This window comes from Mytilus trossulus, chromosome 10 (assembly GCF_036588685.1).
Source record: "Mytilus trossulus isolate FHL-02 chromosome 10, PNRI_Mtr1.1.1.hap1, whole genome shotgun sequence".
Lineage (NCBI taxonomy): Eukaryota > Metazoa > Mollusca > Bivalvia > Mytilida > Mytilidae > Mytilus > Mytilus trossulus.
Window position 1 is genome coordinate 40,369,771 of NC_086382.1, and position 18,222 is coordinate 40,387,992.

Below are 18,222 nucleotides of genomic sequence, written 5' to 3' on the forward strand. Positions count from 1 at the left end.
TCTATGTCCCATGTATGAAAATATATAGTGCATTGTTTTCAGTGTCGCGTGATCATTTGCATATGCCCGTAATTTATTGTAAAGTTTATAAGTGGAAAAAATGTTATCACGTAGATGTATTTCGCGTAACATGAGTATTTACCAAGTTGTAAGGCGATTATGTACAATAAAATCAATTCATTTACTGGATACCTTATCTTGCTACTGCCAGTGGACGTTTTTTCTCCGAGGGTATCATCAGCCCAGTAGTCCGCACTTCGGTATTGACATGAATATCAATTGTATAGTAATTTTAAATAAATTTCCTGTTCACACAACTATGATATTTAAAAAAATCTAAGGATGTTCTTATCCTAGTGATGCACTGTCAATTCTTATCGAATAACCACCTGCAAAACTACTGCGTATACTACAAATATAGTTACACCTTAAACCATATCAGTCCTATTCATCCTCGATATCACAGATATGGATCAAAGTTCACGTACATGTACACGGAAGTAAAACGTTATCATATTCATTTTAGATAAATTGACACTAGCGACACTAGTGAAAAGTATAAATATTTGTGAGGTATTCAGTCGTGATATATTGTTTACAAATTGGTTCAGCGAAAAAATTTAAGCAAAATGTAAGTAGAATTATACATTGTTGGAGAACGTTTTAATGGTTTTGACTTTTTCAACTGATTTTTATATTTCACTCTTATTTTGTAATGTTCCACTACTGTTCCAGGTTCGGGGAGGTTGGGATCCCGCTAACATGTTCAACCCCGCCACATTATGTATGTAAGTTCCTGTCCCAATTCCGGAGCCTGTAATTAAGCGGTTGTTGTCTGTTAATGTGTTTGTTATAATTATTTATGTTTTTCGATGGTTTTTTTTGGGTAAATAAATTATGACGTTATTTTTCTCGTTTGAATTGTTTTACATTTATTTTTTATTTCGGGGCCTCTTATTGCTGACTATGCGGTATAGGCTGGGTTCATAGTTGAAGGCCGTATGGTGACCTATAGTTGTTAAATTCTGTATCATTTTATTTTTTGTGGAGAGTTGTCTCATTCTCAATGATACCACATCTTCTTTTTTATATCTCAAAGAACATATAGATATGTCTTGTAAATAGAATATTTACCAGATCTATTACTATTGTTACCCAACTGTTTTATTCATTATATCCCATTACACATTGAAAGTGATGTCTATTGTATGACAAAGCGTCAACCCAACAATCGGAATATCTCGGGATTTACCTGTTTAGATAAAATAAGCAACTGTTCTATCGATTTGCATGTGTTAAGTAAAATAAGATTTAAAATTAATACATGTACATAAATACGAATTATGGATTTCAAGAATTAATTCATTTAAAGACGTTATTCAGCCTTTATCTTAATTTTAAGACAGCTATTAAAAGATCAAATTGAGAGTTGTTTAATTTACAAAATTCAGTCATGTTCATCTGTTGACATTGAGTTAATGGGAATCATACCGTACAACGCAAAGGTGACTGGACCGAACAAAAAGATTCAGATAAGTTTTCGAATGATAATATTGTAGTCGTTTGTTTAGTATTGTGTTAACGTCTTCAACTAAGATGCGTTTAATAAATAGAGGTAGTTGAGGGAGGGGAAAGATTGACATTTATACATATTTGATAGAAAAAATATAGGGTAATTCAAATATATTACATATGTGTACATGTGTATGAGCTATAGTTACGAGCATGGTATTAAGTCAAGATGACAAGGAATTCAATAACTTAATATAATATTATAAGCATCGGGTGCATGCATTTGAGTCCATCCATAAACTAGTCCATAGAGAGGTCTACCCAAGAGCAGACTCGTGGATATGTCAGCTTTTAACCAGTACCTGTGACAAGTCTTCTTTTGACAGAAATCTCGTTTGTGTTTTAAAATTGTGGTAATTTTTAAAATCAACATCGACACTTATGTATTTGTTTGTGATGTGTTAATATTAAGAAACAATGACATTTTATCTATTTCCTTCATGATCAGTCGATTCAAGGCAGTCGAATTGACAAATAAACTTAAGTTTGAAGCAGACCAGATCGTGTTAAATCATGGAAGTTCATCTTGTAATTAAGACTGGGGTCAAGTTAACCTCATCGCTGGTATATAGAAAAGAATTAGAGAACAAAGTCTTTTAGCTGAACATGACTTCTGTTCTAAGGTTTGTCGTAGCAGTCATGATTCATATAGCAAAAGTTTAACTAGCTATGCAGTGTATGACTACAACTATTTGTAACATAATAATTTATCAAGAACACAGAAACATAAAAAAAAATGATATCCATGGATTTTAAGTACATGATAACATATATAATGTAAGCACTAACCCCGCCGCATTTTTGCGCCTGTCCCAAGTCAGGAGCCTCTGGCCTTTGTTAGTCTTGTATTATTTCAATTTTAGTTTCTTGTGTACAATTTGGAAATAAGAATGGCGTTCATTATCAATGAACTAGTATATATTTGTTTAGGGGCCAGCTGAAGGACGCCTCCGGGTGCGGGAATTTCTCGCTACATTGAAGACCTGTTGGTGACCTTCTGCTGTTGTTTTTTATTTGGTCGGGTTGTTGTCTCTTTGACACATTCCCCATTTCCATTCTCAATTTTACTGTTATGAAAACAAGAATATATTGAATAGCTAAGTTTTTTTTATGTTTTGTTGTGATTCAATTTGTTTTATTTATTTAGCATTTAAAGATAAATACATGTAAAGAATCACTACAAACCATTTAAGTCTGAAATGACCTATACCTGTACTCGACCAGTCTGAATTGGTCTGACTTTTAATTGACATTACTCGACTTCAGTCTGAACCATACTCGACTGTACTGAATCATACTTTACCCTTATTTTTGCCGTTGAAAATAGTCTGAACCATTACTCGACCAGTCTGAAACAGTCTTAACCCTTTCTCGACCTGAACTAGACATATTTTTCCAGTCTAAACCATACTTAACCAAAGGTCTGAACAATACTCGAACAGTCTGAACCATACTAGACCAAATACCCTCTACTTTTTTAGCTGTTTAAATAAATTTCTTTTTAACTGATATATATAACAACAGCCAACAAAATTTATAAATTGTTTAACCTTTTATTGGAAATATATCTTTTATTATATTTTGGATAACAAAAATATATTATATATAAAAGAGGGACCAAAGATACCAAAGGGACAGTCAAACTCGTAAATCTAAAACAAACTGACAACGCCATGGCTTAAAATGAAAAAGACAAACAGAAAAACAAAAGTACACATGACACAACATAGAAAACTAAAGAATAAACAACACGAACCCCACCAAAAACTAAGGGTGATCTCAGGTGCTCCGGAAGGGTAAGCAGATCCTGCTCCACATGCGGCACCCGTATATCAAAAAGGGATAAAATTCAAGAAATAAATAAAATTGTTCTTCTGATTAGTGATGAAATATTAAGTATTATCTCTGCTTGGGGCAAACTAATAAATAAGATCACACCTGGTCAGAGGTATTTCTAAAATTCTAAATAAAATTTATTCAAAATTGCAACACCCTGTTAAACTTGAAAAAAACAAGGCTAGATAAGTAATATACGAACTTAAGAAAACAGGGCTTTCTTTTTACCTGTAAACAACACATGTACTGAGGTAATTAGGCCATATAAAAGTGCTTCATGTATGCCATGTCTTTAATTTGACAAAAAGTACTTCAATTAATTGAAATTATGTTTTCCTGTTACTTTGAAACACATTTCTTTTTTTTAAAGGTTATCAAATATTGCTATGGAAATTCTATTATCATGATTATATTAAATTCTTGGTTTAATAAAACTATTTTTTTTTTTAAAGGATCTAATTTTTGTAAATTTATGAAGTTGTGTTATTGACTATTTGATATATATATATATATATAAAACGTCTGAATAATAGTCAACGATTTTTCCCACGAGGGCGCTGGATCGTTACAAGTAACGATACATGTACACAATAAAATAAATTATATAAACGCCTAAAAAGTGTACATAACAACACCAATAACACAAAAAGGAACTATAAATGTAATTATTTATAAATATTTCGGATAACAGATATCCTTCGTCAGTCAGATTCTGATGTTAAATGAATCATCTTTAAGTCTTCTTAGATTAAACTTTTACTAAATCTTGAAATTTATACAATAAAATAGGCAAACCGAACATCAGTTAAGACGCTTGCATCATTGCAAAAGTATGTTGAATATGAAATAGGTTATATGACTAATTACATCAGAGAGTTCAAATAAATGTTTGAAATAAAAATAATAATGTGCAATGTGAACTAGCACAATTCTAAAGCTTTAACAGAGTCGATAATTATGATGTTACAAGAAAGATTGCGTCAATAAGAATTCCAAATAAACAGCATTGAACGGTCTTATTTCTAAATAAACAGCACTGAACGGTCTAAATTTCTAAATTTTTCAGATTTAACAACTATAGTGTAGTTACATTAGAGTCTGCGATGTTTAAAACAAACGGCCGTTTAAAAAAAATAACAAATTTTGACTAAAGTAAAATAGTTGGACGTGGCTTGGTACTTATACATCCCTCAAAAAATTAAGCAATTTAGATTGTTATATTCAACAGATATATTTTAGAAATGAGTAAGGATAGAAATACAAACGGGGACTGTAATAATAAGTAATATAACCCAGATGTGAAGCACTGCATGGTGTCGAATTACATCTTTTCATTTATCCCATTTGGTGCCAAAGTTGTTAATTTTCTTATCCAAAATCTTTCCCGAGTAAGTCTATCCTCCCTAGACCAAGCAGAGTTGTGGTCAATGATAGTAATGGTCAGTCGATTGAGATCTGCCTTAGTGTGGCCAGGGGATCTCAAATGTCGACTAAGAGGGAGGTCTGGCTTGCATTGGTAGTCGCTACGATGACCGTTCATTCGTTTGTGAAACGGCTGCTCTGACTCGCCAACATACTGTTTACCACATTTACACTGTAGGAGATACACAACATTTGTAGTCTTGCAATTAACATTGCAAAATATGGTGTATTCTGTACCAGTGGAGTGACTGTTAAAAGTATGGGTATCCAGTATTTGTTTGCAAGTCAGACATCGTTTGTTTCCACAACCCTTACAAGAGCCCACTGACGAAGAGCCTGCTTGAGAGCATAACTCAGCTCTCACCAGCAAGTCTTTAAGGCTTTTGGGCCTGCGGAAAGCCAGTACAGGTGGCTCGGGAAAGATCTTGGATAGTTTATGATGTTTTTCGATATCTTTCCAACTTTCGCGGATAAGGTGAGACAAGTTGTCAAATTTTGGATGGTAATTCAACACAAAAGGCACCCTCCTGTTGACCTTTTTGACTTTATATTGTAAAAGTTCATCTCGGCTGATGTTGCTAGCACGAGAAAAACCTTTATCAATGTCTTTCCTTTTGTAGCCCCGATGTTTTAGGTGACCGCGAAGTTCTTGTAGTCGTTTTTTGACAACATCGTTGATGGAGCAAATCCTTTTTATTCGTATGGCCTGGCTGTAGGGAATGCTCTTGGTGCAATGTTTAGGGTGACAACTTGAAGGAGACAGATATTGATGTTTGTCTGTGGGTTTGCAATACAGATCTGTAAATATGTTTCCATCCCTCAATTGCGTTGTAGTGTCAAGAAATGTGATCTTAGAGTCAGAGATTTCATATGTGAAATTTATTGAGGGATGGGCATCGTTGGCATGTTGAATAAACAAATCTAGTTCTTGTTCAGTATTATCCCACTTCATGTCAATATCGTCAATAAATCGGAACCAAGAGAGGGGTTGATAAAGAAAAGAATTGAGAATTCTCTGTTCTAATTTCCCCATAAATATATTGGCATAAGACGGGGCCATCTTTGTTCCCATTGCTGTTCCATTAACTTGGAGAAAGTGCTCACCATTGAATGTGAAGTTATTGCATTTTAATACCAAAGTAAGAAGCTGGATGAGACATTCAGTTGGTGGATGTAAGGTGTTACGAGAGTTCCAGATTTCCCTACAGGCTTCTATACCATCGTCATGGGGGATATTAGTATAGAGGGAGGTAACATCAAGCGAGACAAGGATCGTTTCAGGTGGGAGAGGGTTCAAAGATTCCATTTTTTTAAGATAATGTGTTGTGTCTTGAATATATGATGGTAAATTTTCTACGTGTGGTCGGAGATGAAAGTCAATAAATTCTGATATTTTTTCTGTAGGGTGGTCATTGGCGGAAACAATTGGTCTACCTGGATTATTGACTTTATGTATTTTGGGCAGTAGATAGAAACGCCCCGGCTTTGATTTTTCCGGTTTTAGATATTTAAATGTGGTTTCATCAATGTGTCCCTGTTCACACATGTTTTTCAGGTTTGTGGTGATCTCTGTGTTAAATTGAGGGGTGGGGTCAGAGTCTAATTTCTTATAGAATCTCTCATCAGAGAGTTGACGTTCCGCCTCTTGAATGTAGTCACATCTGTCCATGAGGACAACAGCTCTACCTTTATCTGCTGGTTTAATTATAATGTCGTCTCTGTTTTTAAGTAACCGCACAGCTTCGTTTTCTTCAGAAGATAAATTGTTGAATGTTTGGGAAGTAGCAGTGGACAGATTTGTATATATATATAAGTCCAATTACCATACAATGCTTCGGAAAAATTCATTAAATTTCGAAAAATATTGAAAGTTGTTGTTTATTATTGTGAAACTTTAATTTTAATACTATATTGAGTACATTTTTAGTTTCAAATTGTTGTTCAAAGTTCCTTATTATTAAAAAATATTTCCTAAGTTGATAAAATTTAGTTGATAGATACAAATAATAGGTCTATGTTGGTCAAAACTTGGTCGAGTATGGTTCAGACTAGGTCGAGTATGGTTCAGACTAGGTCGAGCATGGTTCAGACTCGTATAAAATGGTTAAATCTGGTCAAGTACAAATTCAGACTGTTCAGTATGGTTCAGACTACAGTCAAGTATAATCAAGTAAATTTCAGACAATTTCAGACTGGTCGAGTAAAAATCAGTACAGTCGAGTACAGATATAGGCCATTTCAGACTTTTACTGGTTTGTAGTCAATGCATTTGTTGGTTCAGATAAAACTGTATAAATGTTCGTGAAAATGTTTCTAGTATCAACGACTCATATTTTGCGGGAAATAAAGGCAACAGTAGAATACCGCTGTTCAAAACTCATAACTCCATGAACAAACCAAAATCGGGATAACAAATTAAAACTGAGGGAAACGCATTAAATATAAGAGGAGAACAACGACACAACACAACTTTCAAACGTTCGAAACAGTTTAACAAATATCTCCGGCCAAAATATAAAAATGCAGTACTTAAAATTTATTGCATTTCCAACAAAAAAAATATGTGTCTCCTATTTCATTTCAAAATTATTTTAATAGTAAAGCCTATATGAATATTTGAGACTTTGGGGTCACTGTTGGTCATATAGATCCACAAGTATGTAAGAAGCTTTCAAATTTAAGGGTTTCAGCGGATTTGAATTAATTTAATGTTCTATCTGGGCAGATAATTATATTGAATTTGATAGGCCAGTTGGTGCTTTCGGGATTTTTCAAAGATATAAGACCCGTAATCCCCTATTTTTATTTACTATTTGAGAAGTAATTTAAAAAAAAAAATCTTTGAGTTTTAGCCCATTTTATCGTTTGATATATCCTTAAAAAATAAAGTTCCTCCTATAAAACAAATATAATGAATGTGATTGTGTTAATTTCAATGTATTTTAATGACAAAGTAGGTTTTGTGACCCCAAGTGTTTATATTGTAATTTGAACGTATGTTAGCCAAAAAGTCTTTTACAGAAGAAATCGTCAAAAATTTAGACAACACAGCTACCTTAACATTATGTATTCACACTTATTGATTTCAATATATATTTTACTTTTGAACAAGACTCGTATTTTTACTGAAAGCTTTCGGATATACACATATCAAATACTTGTATTACTCAGCATTCAGTTTTCGGATTGTCAATATCTTTAACTAGTTTAGACGATTTTATATAGAATTATTTTCATTATTTTATTTCTCTAGTTTAAACAACGGGTTGTCGGCTGACCAATACAATAGTGAAAGCATAAATACCGTCAAACGATAATATTTGATTGAAAATGTCAGTTATACTGTCTTTTAAATTATTCTGGTAGATCTTAATTTTGATTATTTCTATTTTATTTTTTGTGATTATTAATTTCTCCATGTGTGCGCAAGTGGTAATAAACAGAAAAATCTTCGCTATAATCCAAGTTTTCAACCCTCTAAAATAAAATCAAGATCATATTGTTTTGGCTATTCTTTTCAAACCTTTGTTTGTTGCAAGTATTTAAGCATCCCTGGCTTTCAAATTGGTCTGTTTCAGCGTTCCTCGTAAACATCAACAAACACTCTTAAATGTATTGTTGATTGATTTAGATTATTTTTTATATCAATTTTCAACTTCTAAATCAAAGTTAAACCTAGATGTTTTTACTATTCCTCATTTGTATTATTTTTCTTGGAGTATGTTTTTTTGTTAGTATTTACATGAGGGGTTCAGCATTCTGAATGAATTCAGGAAGCGCTTGAGATTCACTAAACATGTAAAGTGTTTGTTACATTTTTAAATGCCAAAATATGAATCAATTGAAATGGTATAAAATCATTGGTCTCATCTATACTAATACAATAAAACAATAAACAAAAATCATATATCGGAGACAGAACCATGCATTTCATGCTTTCTGTGCGAGAGACGTAATTCACCTTACATGCTTTTTTGTTAACGATCAGTCATTTTCCTAACCTTCCTCCGACAAGATATATGTATCTATATTATCCGTTCTATTTTATGAATACAACTCTTTCAATGTGTCCTTTGGTTTGGAATGGAAATTATGTGTGTAAAGTGTAGAAAAGTTTTTTTTTAATACTTTGACAAGAGTCTTAGATTTATGTACTTTAAACGATCTTTGGTTGTATTTAAAAAACTCAATCTGACTGAGGCCACCTGTAGAATCTCTTTGGATTTTTTTCTTTTTAATTGCCATTGGGTATACGTTGAGATTCCAAATGCGACATACATTTATCAGGCATATAATGTGATGTGCTTCAACACATTAACGATGTTGTTTGAGGGTTTGAGGGTTTATCTGCAACAACAACATATTCATCATGAAAAGCTAAAGATGTTTTATAATATTTGGGTCTTTGAAGATTGATGAATATTGGTATTGACTCACTCAGTTTCTCGGTAATCCTTGATTGAAATTATCAATATTTTGCAGTTGTGTTTCCAAATCATGTATTTAAGCTTACTATATTTCGTTTTTTGGATAACTATTCGCGTTTCCAAATTGTTATTGATGTTTGAAATTTCAAATTATAATGTTCAAATTGTACTTATTTTATGTTTCTGTAATGTAATCATTTAACTAGGTTCATTATTGTCTTGTGTGATCATGCATCTATGTATATCCCCGTGGTGTGTACACTAAGGCAACTGTTCTGAGGTTAAAACCAGATGTATTAAGGGATACAACTAATAAATTGCGCGGAAAAACGATTGTTATTGTTTAAACTTGAAATGTAGGCAAATGTGTATCGCTGAATTTGTTATTATTGATAACAAATTGTTTATCTGGATAGAAACAATATTATTTGTATCATGCCAAGGTTGTTTTTTTTAATTTTTCCGTATTTTTCATAATTCAAATGAGAACAAAATCGATTACATGAAAAACAAATAAAACTCATCACATTATCAGTATCACAAGATTTGTGTTATCATTTTGAAACAACTACTAATAAACTTCAAAGATAATAACATGTCAACACGTTGAATTCCACAATTTGATTTATAGTTAAAAACGTGTCAATAATAGGACACAGGTAAACTGCTCCATTACATAAATATTAGGGAAGATTTCGGAAGGGATATGCCGTTACTAAATTTCCTGAGTTAGGAGCTTTGCGTCAAACCTATTAATTTCATATACCCGATTATGGGAAGTTTTATGATAAACCGTCATTCAGTCTGTCGTCAATATCTCAGACAATAACACAAAAACGCTTGAACGCGCGTTTCGTCAAAATGAGGATCAGCAGTGACGCTCATATCAAATATTTATCAAACCAAACAAATACAAAATTGAAGAGCGTTGAGGATAAAAAATTCAAAAAAGTTGTGACAAATTTTTATTAAAAGTTTTATTGAAAATTCATGTGAGCTCTCTAACGTTTCTTATGAATTTAAGATTTTAAGATTCTGAGTTTTTGTTTTATAAAAAAGGAGGACAGTAACTCAAAAACCCTTACACCAATTTTCCAGACACTTTGTTGATTCGTGTATAGCTATTGGTATAAGTTCCCCTTTCGATTTTTATAGATTTAAGATATCACGTTTCGGAGTAATGTGATTTTATTCATAGATAAGAGGTAATTTTCAGTTTTTATCCAGATATCACCATAACGATCCTTATATGTCAGTTGTACATTAAAAGACAAATGTATCTACTAGCAAATGAGCATTATCTTATTAACTTGGCTGCATTGGTTCAACTTAAAACTATTGTTTGATCGGTGGTCAGGTGGAATTTTCGAAAATTCCGAAACATAAAAAAAAAATTTAATTAAATATTTCGTGGAAGGGCAGACTAAAATTTCAGTGGTTGAAGATTATAAACCATAGTTATCACACACGAAAAAAAATATATTCAAAGATATACATTCTTTACTTTTAGTAAAAAAATAACTATTCGAACACACAAACTCATGATTTTTTTTCATGATATAAAGTCAACCTGTAACTTTGATATCTTAATATAATAGAATCTGACCCGAGATTTGTGTTGCATTCTTATGTAAAAATTGCAATAATCAATCATTACGTATCTGTTCGCGTTGTTCTATACTGTATTGAAATTATTTTAAAATAACGGATGGTCTATAATGATCGAGATGATTGCAGTTTATGATGCGGGGGGGGGGGGATTAAAATTAAGCAATTATTAAATATGGGATTACGCTAATATAAATTAAAGATGCGATTTATTTTGTATTATCATACAAAGTGCCATTTTCGTATTTATGTCAAATGCGCCAGGTCCTCGTTGTCCAGTGAAATGTCTTATGCTGGTTGGTATTGTAGTAAAGTATCCACATCGTTCACAAAAAATGTTCAGAATACTGCAAAATCCAAATCTTTGTTCGTTGATTGTATTATGCAATTTTAAGTTTGAGCCACAACCCACGCAAGCTTTCAAAGCTTCGGCCAGTAAAGAAAGCTCAACTAGGCGGCGACCACCTTTCCGTTTATATTCTCCATCATTTTTTTGCCGATTCCCGCCGTGTCCTTTCATTTGACGAAAGAAACCGTCTTTTCCCGACGGCCGTAGCAATTCCAATGGTGATTCAAAATATACACCTCAAACACGCCCTCACATAAAAAGGTGCACTCGATTTTCTCTTTTCGATACAATTGTTATCCATTTTTTTCTGTTTTTCTTACGTCTAATAATGGAAGGGCGACACAGAAATTACATGATATGTTCTCCGTCTGTGGTATTTTTGTTTTAAACCGAAGGTTGTGTATATTTTACATCCAACGTGATAGATATCCATGTCGACAATTTGATATCTAATTGTTACTATGCAATAGATGAACTGAAAACTGATGCAAATGATATTTTCAAAACAAAACACTTCATAATTGAGAAGAAAATTGTCCTTTTATTTGTTTCTATAAAGTTTTAAAAATTGTGTTACTATAGTTAACATTACAGTAAGCATTTATTGCATTCTCTAACAAAGGGCTTCGATTCTTTTGTTATTCTTCAACAGGGTTTCCGCCTGGTTAAACCCCTCTGCAATTGTTTGCACCTGTCTTAAGTCAGGAATATGATGTTCAGTGGTTGTTGTTTGTTGATGTTGTTAACAAGTGTTTCTCGTTCCTCGTTTCTATATAGATTAGAGAGTTGGTTTTCCCCTTATAATTGTTTTACAGATTAAAGTAATTTTGGTGGCCCTTATATATGAATTGTTGTTCGGTGTAATGTGTAACAGGTGTAAGCAAAGGCTCCGTGTTGAAGGCCGTACCTTGACCTATAATGGTTTACTTTTTATAAGTTGTATAAATATATTTCTATGAATCAATCAAATTAAGGTCAAGTAATTTTACGGTCGCCGTCATGAGCTATTATGACAAAAGTGTGTCAGAAATCATATCTGATATACTATCTCAGTCATAACAACCTTCCATCATTACCAAACTGAACTAAGAAATTACACGACCAGTGCAGAAAATGCTTACCCTTCCGTAGAACCTGATTGCACTCCCGGTTTTCAGTATAGTTCGTGTTGTTTCTTATTTATTATTGATAACTGTTGATGCAAATGTCTTTTGGTTTTATGAGTCTTTTTTTACTCCTTGGTTTTGATTGTTACTGTCTTGTATAAGTTGTTTCATTGGCACTCAAACCACATCTTCGAATATCTATTATATAGTTAGTACTGGCAAATGGTCATTTAAATGAAAATAATAGGATCTTATATCGAAAAACTTCCTTTAAAACCTAATTATAGTACAAAAAGTACATACATTAAAGCCATTTTATCTGATTCCTCGTCAGTATCTCTGTTGTTACGGACACACCGTTACCTCAAGTGGATGATAATTTTATGATTAAAGGCTGATAACGATAACGGTGACAAATACCATACTTATCAAATTAATGGATAGTAGTATATATTAAGGAAGTTTTGAGTTGTGAAATTTTATCTTTAAATTTAACACGTGAAGAGTTTTGGGTTAACACTATTCATTTTCAATTTTGTTCTGAAATAGTGTACGGAAATAATGAGTTGCTAAACTCATTATGGATATATAATGAAGAAAGTGTGTCATTGTCTGCAACATAAAGTAGTATAAAAAGAAATGATTTTGTTTATCAGTTAGGAAATAGCCTTTAAGGTTTTTGAATCAGGTAAGGGTGTTAGAGCAGATTATACAAATTTACTATTAGACATTATATCTTAATCTTAACTTGCATATGTCAAACTACGAACTTTAATAAGGGTATTTAGAGCGTACGGTCAGTGACAATCAAAGACTGGTATTAAAATGTACTATTCAACAATCTGAAACACCTGAACAATAAAAAAATATAAATTATAAATTATTGATTAAATCTTTGAGCTCAGTAATTACCAGTCGCAACATCGAAAAATGTATATCTAGAAATACAATCTAATACAATGTTCAACGTTATTGATCACCTTTCTGTTAATATAGGAATAAGGAGATGTGATATGATTGCCAATGAGATAACTGTCCACAAAAATGAATATAAGCCTCAATAGGCAAAGGTTTGGCCTTCAACAAGGAGAAAACACACACTGAATAGTCGGCTATGTAATATAGTGACAAGTGCATCGGATTGTGAATACATAATTTATATGAAGGCAAGGTATATGGTGAAAGCATCACACTGAATAGGTTATCATATCCCATTAAATGAAACGAGAAGGTTTGTAAATCTATTATTTTTTTGTTTATTAAAAGTCACAACATTAAGAGGGGCCTCGATGGCCGAGTGGTCCGAGTTTTAAATTTTTCTGTATCGCTCTAGTACGTCGTCACTGAAGCTGTGTATTCAAATTACACACATGTTAGGTAGGTTCGATTTGCTTCTAAATTCCGTTGTCTCATTCCACTTAAAAGACTGAAGTGAGAATCGAAATCATTTAAGATATGACTTTTCTTTTCTTACATTCATCATCGGCTGCAGCACTGAAATCAGAGCAAAGATCATGTGACCACTCACGTCCTTCTTCAACTGATTATAAAATATATTTTAAAGCAGAAATTTTAGTATTGATAATCAAATATATTGATAAATTTTATAGTGCTTTGCATGTACTTAAAATTGGTATTGCTCTCGATCAATATATGCAGGTTCGTCCAATATAGTACTATTACTTCTGTTTATTCATTTCTTACAAAGCAGAAAAGGAGGGCACAATATGTGCTCGTAAAAAGGCGTAACACTGCAAACGTTTGTAATTGATATGATATTTGATCATTGTCCTTGCCTAATACTTTTATTATTGCTTTTTAAATAAATGCTGCTGATTTGTATCAGAATTATATTTTGACTGTCGCATTTAATTTAAAATTAATAAACATTTTTTTTAGATATCTTTATACATAATTTATTTAGATATAAGGGGATACATGTGGTTGATTGCCAATAAGACAACGCAGAAAATTGAACCTTGTTACATTTTCCCTTAAAACAATATTTTCATTGTGGTATTAAAGCCCAGATAGGATATTATTATTCATAATGCTACTTAGCCAAAACTAGAAACCTAATAGCTTGATTTATATACAAAACAAATATTAAAGAAACAACTAAGAACTACAACAACGTATTTACAAAAAAAAAATATTATAAATTCATTATTAAGTTATTAATAAATCAGTCACTGGTAAATACCTTTATTTTCCCCGAAAGTAGAATAACTTGTACCAAAACACAAATAGAAAGAGTTGCTATTACTTTGTTTCCTAAAAATGAATGGCTAACTTAGATAAAGGTATTTTGTCTGAGGAAGGGATCAATCCTACTTTGAATAAATCACTCTGATTCTAAGATTAAAAATTTCTGAAACTGAATTCATACGCTTGATTTGTTGATAGACACTATATATGTTACGTTTTGAGGGTGTGATTTTCAACAAACTATCGCCATTCCAATGGGAACCAACTTTCTTTTTATCAGACTGACCTCATATAGAAACTTCTTAAGAAGATATAAAAGAAGTAAGCAGTATCCTTTAACTTTATCCTCTGCTTTTAGATAGTGTTTTGTCGCTAAATAATTTAAATTAAGTAGTTATGTTGAATGCATCTATCATATCGATGTACAGATAACGAATACTACAGAAACAGATGGGTGCCTCATAAGTTGACTTACAGCTAGAAAATTACATTAAGGGTCGGTTGAAAACAAAGTTTTACCACAAAGAAATGATTTTCAAGCTTCCAAATTGTAAACTGCGCATTTTTACGTACATTGTAGTAACTTTTCAACATTATCTGTATTTATCTCCAAATTGATCAATAATTCCAGGGCTTGTTTTTTCGATCATGCTTCTCTTGGTAGAAGGTTGCTGCTCATAATTTAACTATTAAACCAATCGTGAAGTTGAAATGTTTCCTTCGTGAATTTTTACGGACGCCATCACGTCTTGTTGACCGTTATGGAATATCCGTTTCACAGATGGTAGCGGATATTTATTTGATGTCGTAACAATGATGCCGTTCGTACTAAAATGAGCATTAAAACGGTTGCCACGTGTTGAACAGGATCTATTTACCCTTCCGGCGCATCTGAGATCAACCTGAGTGTTAGGTGGGAGTTTTATGTTGCCAATTCTTCATTTTGCTATGTTGCGTTTTGTGTACTTTAGTTTATCTATTTAATAAAATGTGATATAATTGTCAATGAGACGACGCTCCACAAGAGACCAAATGACAAAGAAATTAACATCTATTGTGGGATCGAAACTGTATCGTATGCCCTCAATTTTTAACTCATTACTAGATTTTTACAAAAATAAATACCTTCCCGGAATGTGTCAATCACAACAAAGCGATCAAACTCTGACATAATTATTTTTCTCTGACTTTATCTGAATAGGAGTAATTTAGCTTTGAACTTCTAGGATATGATGCTGTATACTTGTCTTTGTCTCTCCATTTGGTTATACACAAGGAACCGTGTTCGATAAATGATAAACCTGGACCAGTTTTTAGTTAAATTAAATTCGGCTTCATTTGTTTTTTACTTTTTACACTAATTGGGTTTTTTTTTTTTTTGTCTCAATCATCATTGATGATACTAACTGTCAGCATCCACATCTGGTACTATATTTCTTAATTGTACTATAATTTTTTTTAACTACAACTGGGTCAATATGTCTGATGATCCCCTAAGTGTCATTATTCAAATAGCCAGTGCAAATGACAATGGCATGGAAGTAGATAATATAGATATTATCCAAAAAAAATGCTCTGTATTAATTGTCTGATTTTTTTTCAAAGTACCTAACAGACAGACGATGCATTTACTTCATGTTACAACATGCTAGTGACATTATTTCCAAAGACTTTAATCTATGGGATGTAATCTTAAGCCTATGTGGGGACTGATAATGATTAAAATGGTCGCATCAATTTTATATCACGTTGTCATGTCTATAATGTTTGAACGAATCGAAGTCAAAAATGTAAGCATTGTCATATATTTTGATGAACATATTGAAATTGTTTCGATATAATTTCAAAAATCAATGAAATTTACGGATACAACAGAGACTTTATGAAAATTTTGGATATTTAAAAAATTTTACGAAAATATTTAAACTTTAAATATTTTCGTAAAATTTTTTAAATATCCAAAACAACATGTTATAAATGTCATACGTCGTTATCGCTTTTCTGAATTATATTTCGGCGGCTTCGTATAAGTTGTGCACATCATAACACAAGCTTGAAACTTGGCACAACGTTTCATCTATTGTTACTCTTTGATTTCAGATAGAGCGGCAATCTAAAAATAAAAATATGCACCACTTCCGGTAAAATTAAATATGCGGACATTATACTTAAATCAGCCCAAGATCAATGGCTGAATTATGTGTTAAGGTGTTATAATCATGCATCTTTCATTATATTCAGCATAAACCTTTGCAAAGAGCGACTATTGGATATATTTTGTAGATTATATGACTTTAAAAACCCTACTTTTGATTAAATCCAACATTGTAGACATTGTACTAAAAGGAGCATATTTTAAGATAATTGAAATGCGTCTTAACGTATTGCTACTATCATTATATTGTGAATGAACTTTTCTTTGATACTTCTCATGATTACAAAGTATAGGGCATATGTCTCTACAACCCCTACTTCTGGAAATATGCAATATGGCGGACATAGACATATCAACTTTTAATTTTAATATACAACTTTTTTCAAAGTGTAAAATATGCACGGGGTACCTGTTTTTTTTTCATTTACAAAGCTTTTGCACCCTTTCTTACATCCACAATGTATAAGCTTCTGACAAGATTAAAGAGCCTCACAAAGATTTGGCCAAAAGGATTCCCATGGATCATATTTGTCCTTTCGCCATTCATAACCGTCTGCACCAGTAATCATAGGAACCGATCCAAGCTTCTTACTCATTCACACCCGTCGTGGTATATTACATGTTTAATATGCTGGAAAAGACTAGAGACTCAATTATTCTTTCCATTTTTAAAACAGCTGTTTTCTTGCTTCGTTAACCCAATCTGAAAGTTTCTTCGATCTAACAGTAAAACATCGTATCGCTCTATCAATGACATTAACAAATCCATTTCTGGTGATGTTAGCTGATCAGGCAATATTTTAAATGCTTAAGTGCCAGTCTGCCTAAGAATCAGGCAGTGGTGAAAACATGACCAAAAAACCCACCCGATTTCAGTTCATAATATGTAGTTATGCACAAAAATAACATTCATTTCAATTTTTTGTTCTGGTTATAGAAGATACAATTTGGTTGAAATGCACTAGAAATTAACGAATAAGGGGAGATAACTCTGTAATTTGCTATCATTTTAACCAATTTTCTAACCATGTTATTTGATATTACCAGACACAGACAAACGAAAGACTAATATCTTTTAAATCAGGATGATGGTTAGTTCTAAATACCATGATTAGCTCGGTGGGTTTTTTCTAACCATATTTTAATTTTTACCTAAATTGCCTGATTCTTACAAAGACTGGCACTTAAGTCACATCTTCAAACGCCATCCATGTCACCAACGCAGTCTTGCTTTCCGTTTCGAGCAAACGTGTACGGGTAATTGCTCAATACCTAGTGCAGTTGAAAGGTCATGTGTAGATATATATCTAAAACTTTTTTACTCCCAAACGCCAGCCAAAATTTGTCTGCTCCTATGTCAAGGAATAGCATTAGAGTAATGACAGCAACATCAGTATCGACTGTTTGAATCGCGATTCAGAAATCTGAATTTCACTGCATCAGACACATGCATCATGATTCTAATAACAGCCTTTTCGTGTAAACATGGTGATAATCTTGAAATATCGGCTTGTGGTAGAAAACGCAGAACATCCCGAG

General features: G+C 32.5%; 1 protein-coding gene across 1 annotated transcript in view; it reads right to left on the reverse strand.

Moving 5' to 3' along the window:
* LOC134687902 (uncharacterized) overlaps window positions 1–6,499 on the reverse strand; it is a 37,952-nt gene extending 31,453 nt beyond the window's left edge. The window contains exon 1 of the mRNA XM_063548360.1: window positions 5,146–6,499. Coding sequence (XP_063404430.1) covers window positions 5,146–6,499 — 1,354 coding nt within the window. The remainder of the gene's footprint in view (window positions 1–5,145) is intronic.
* Between the last annotated feature and the right edge of the window lie 11,723 nt (window positions 6,500–18,222).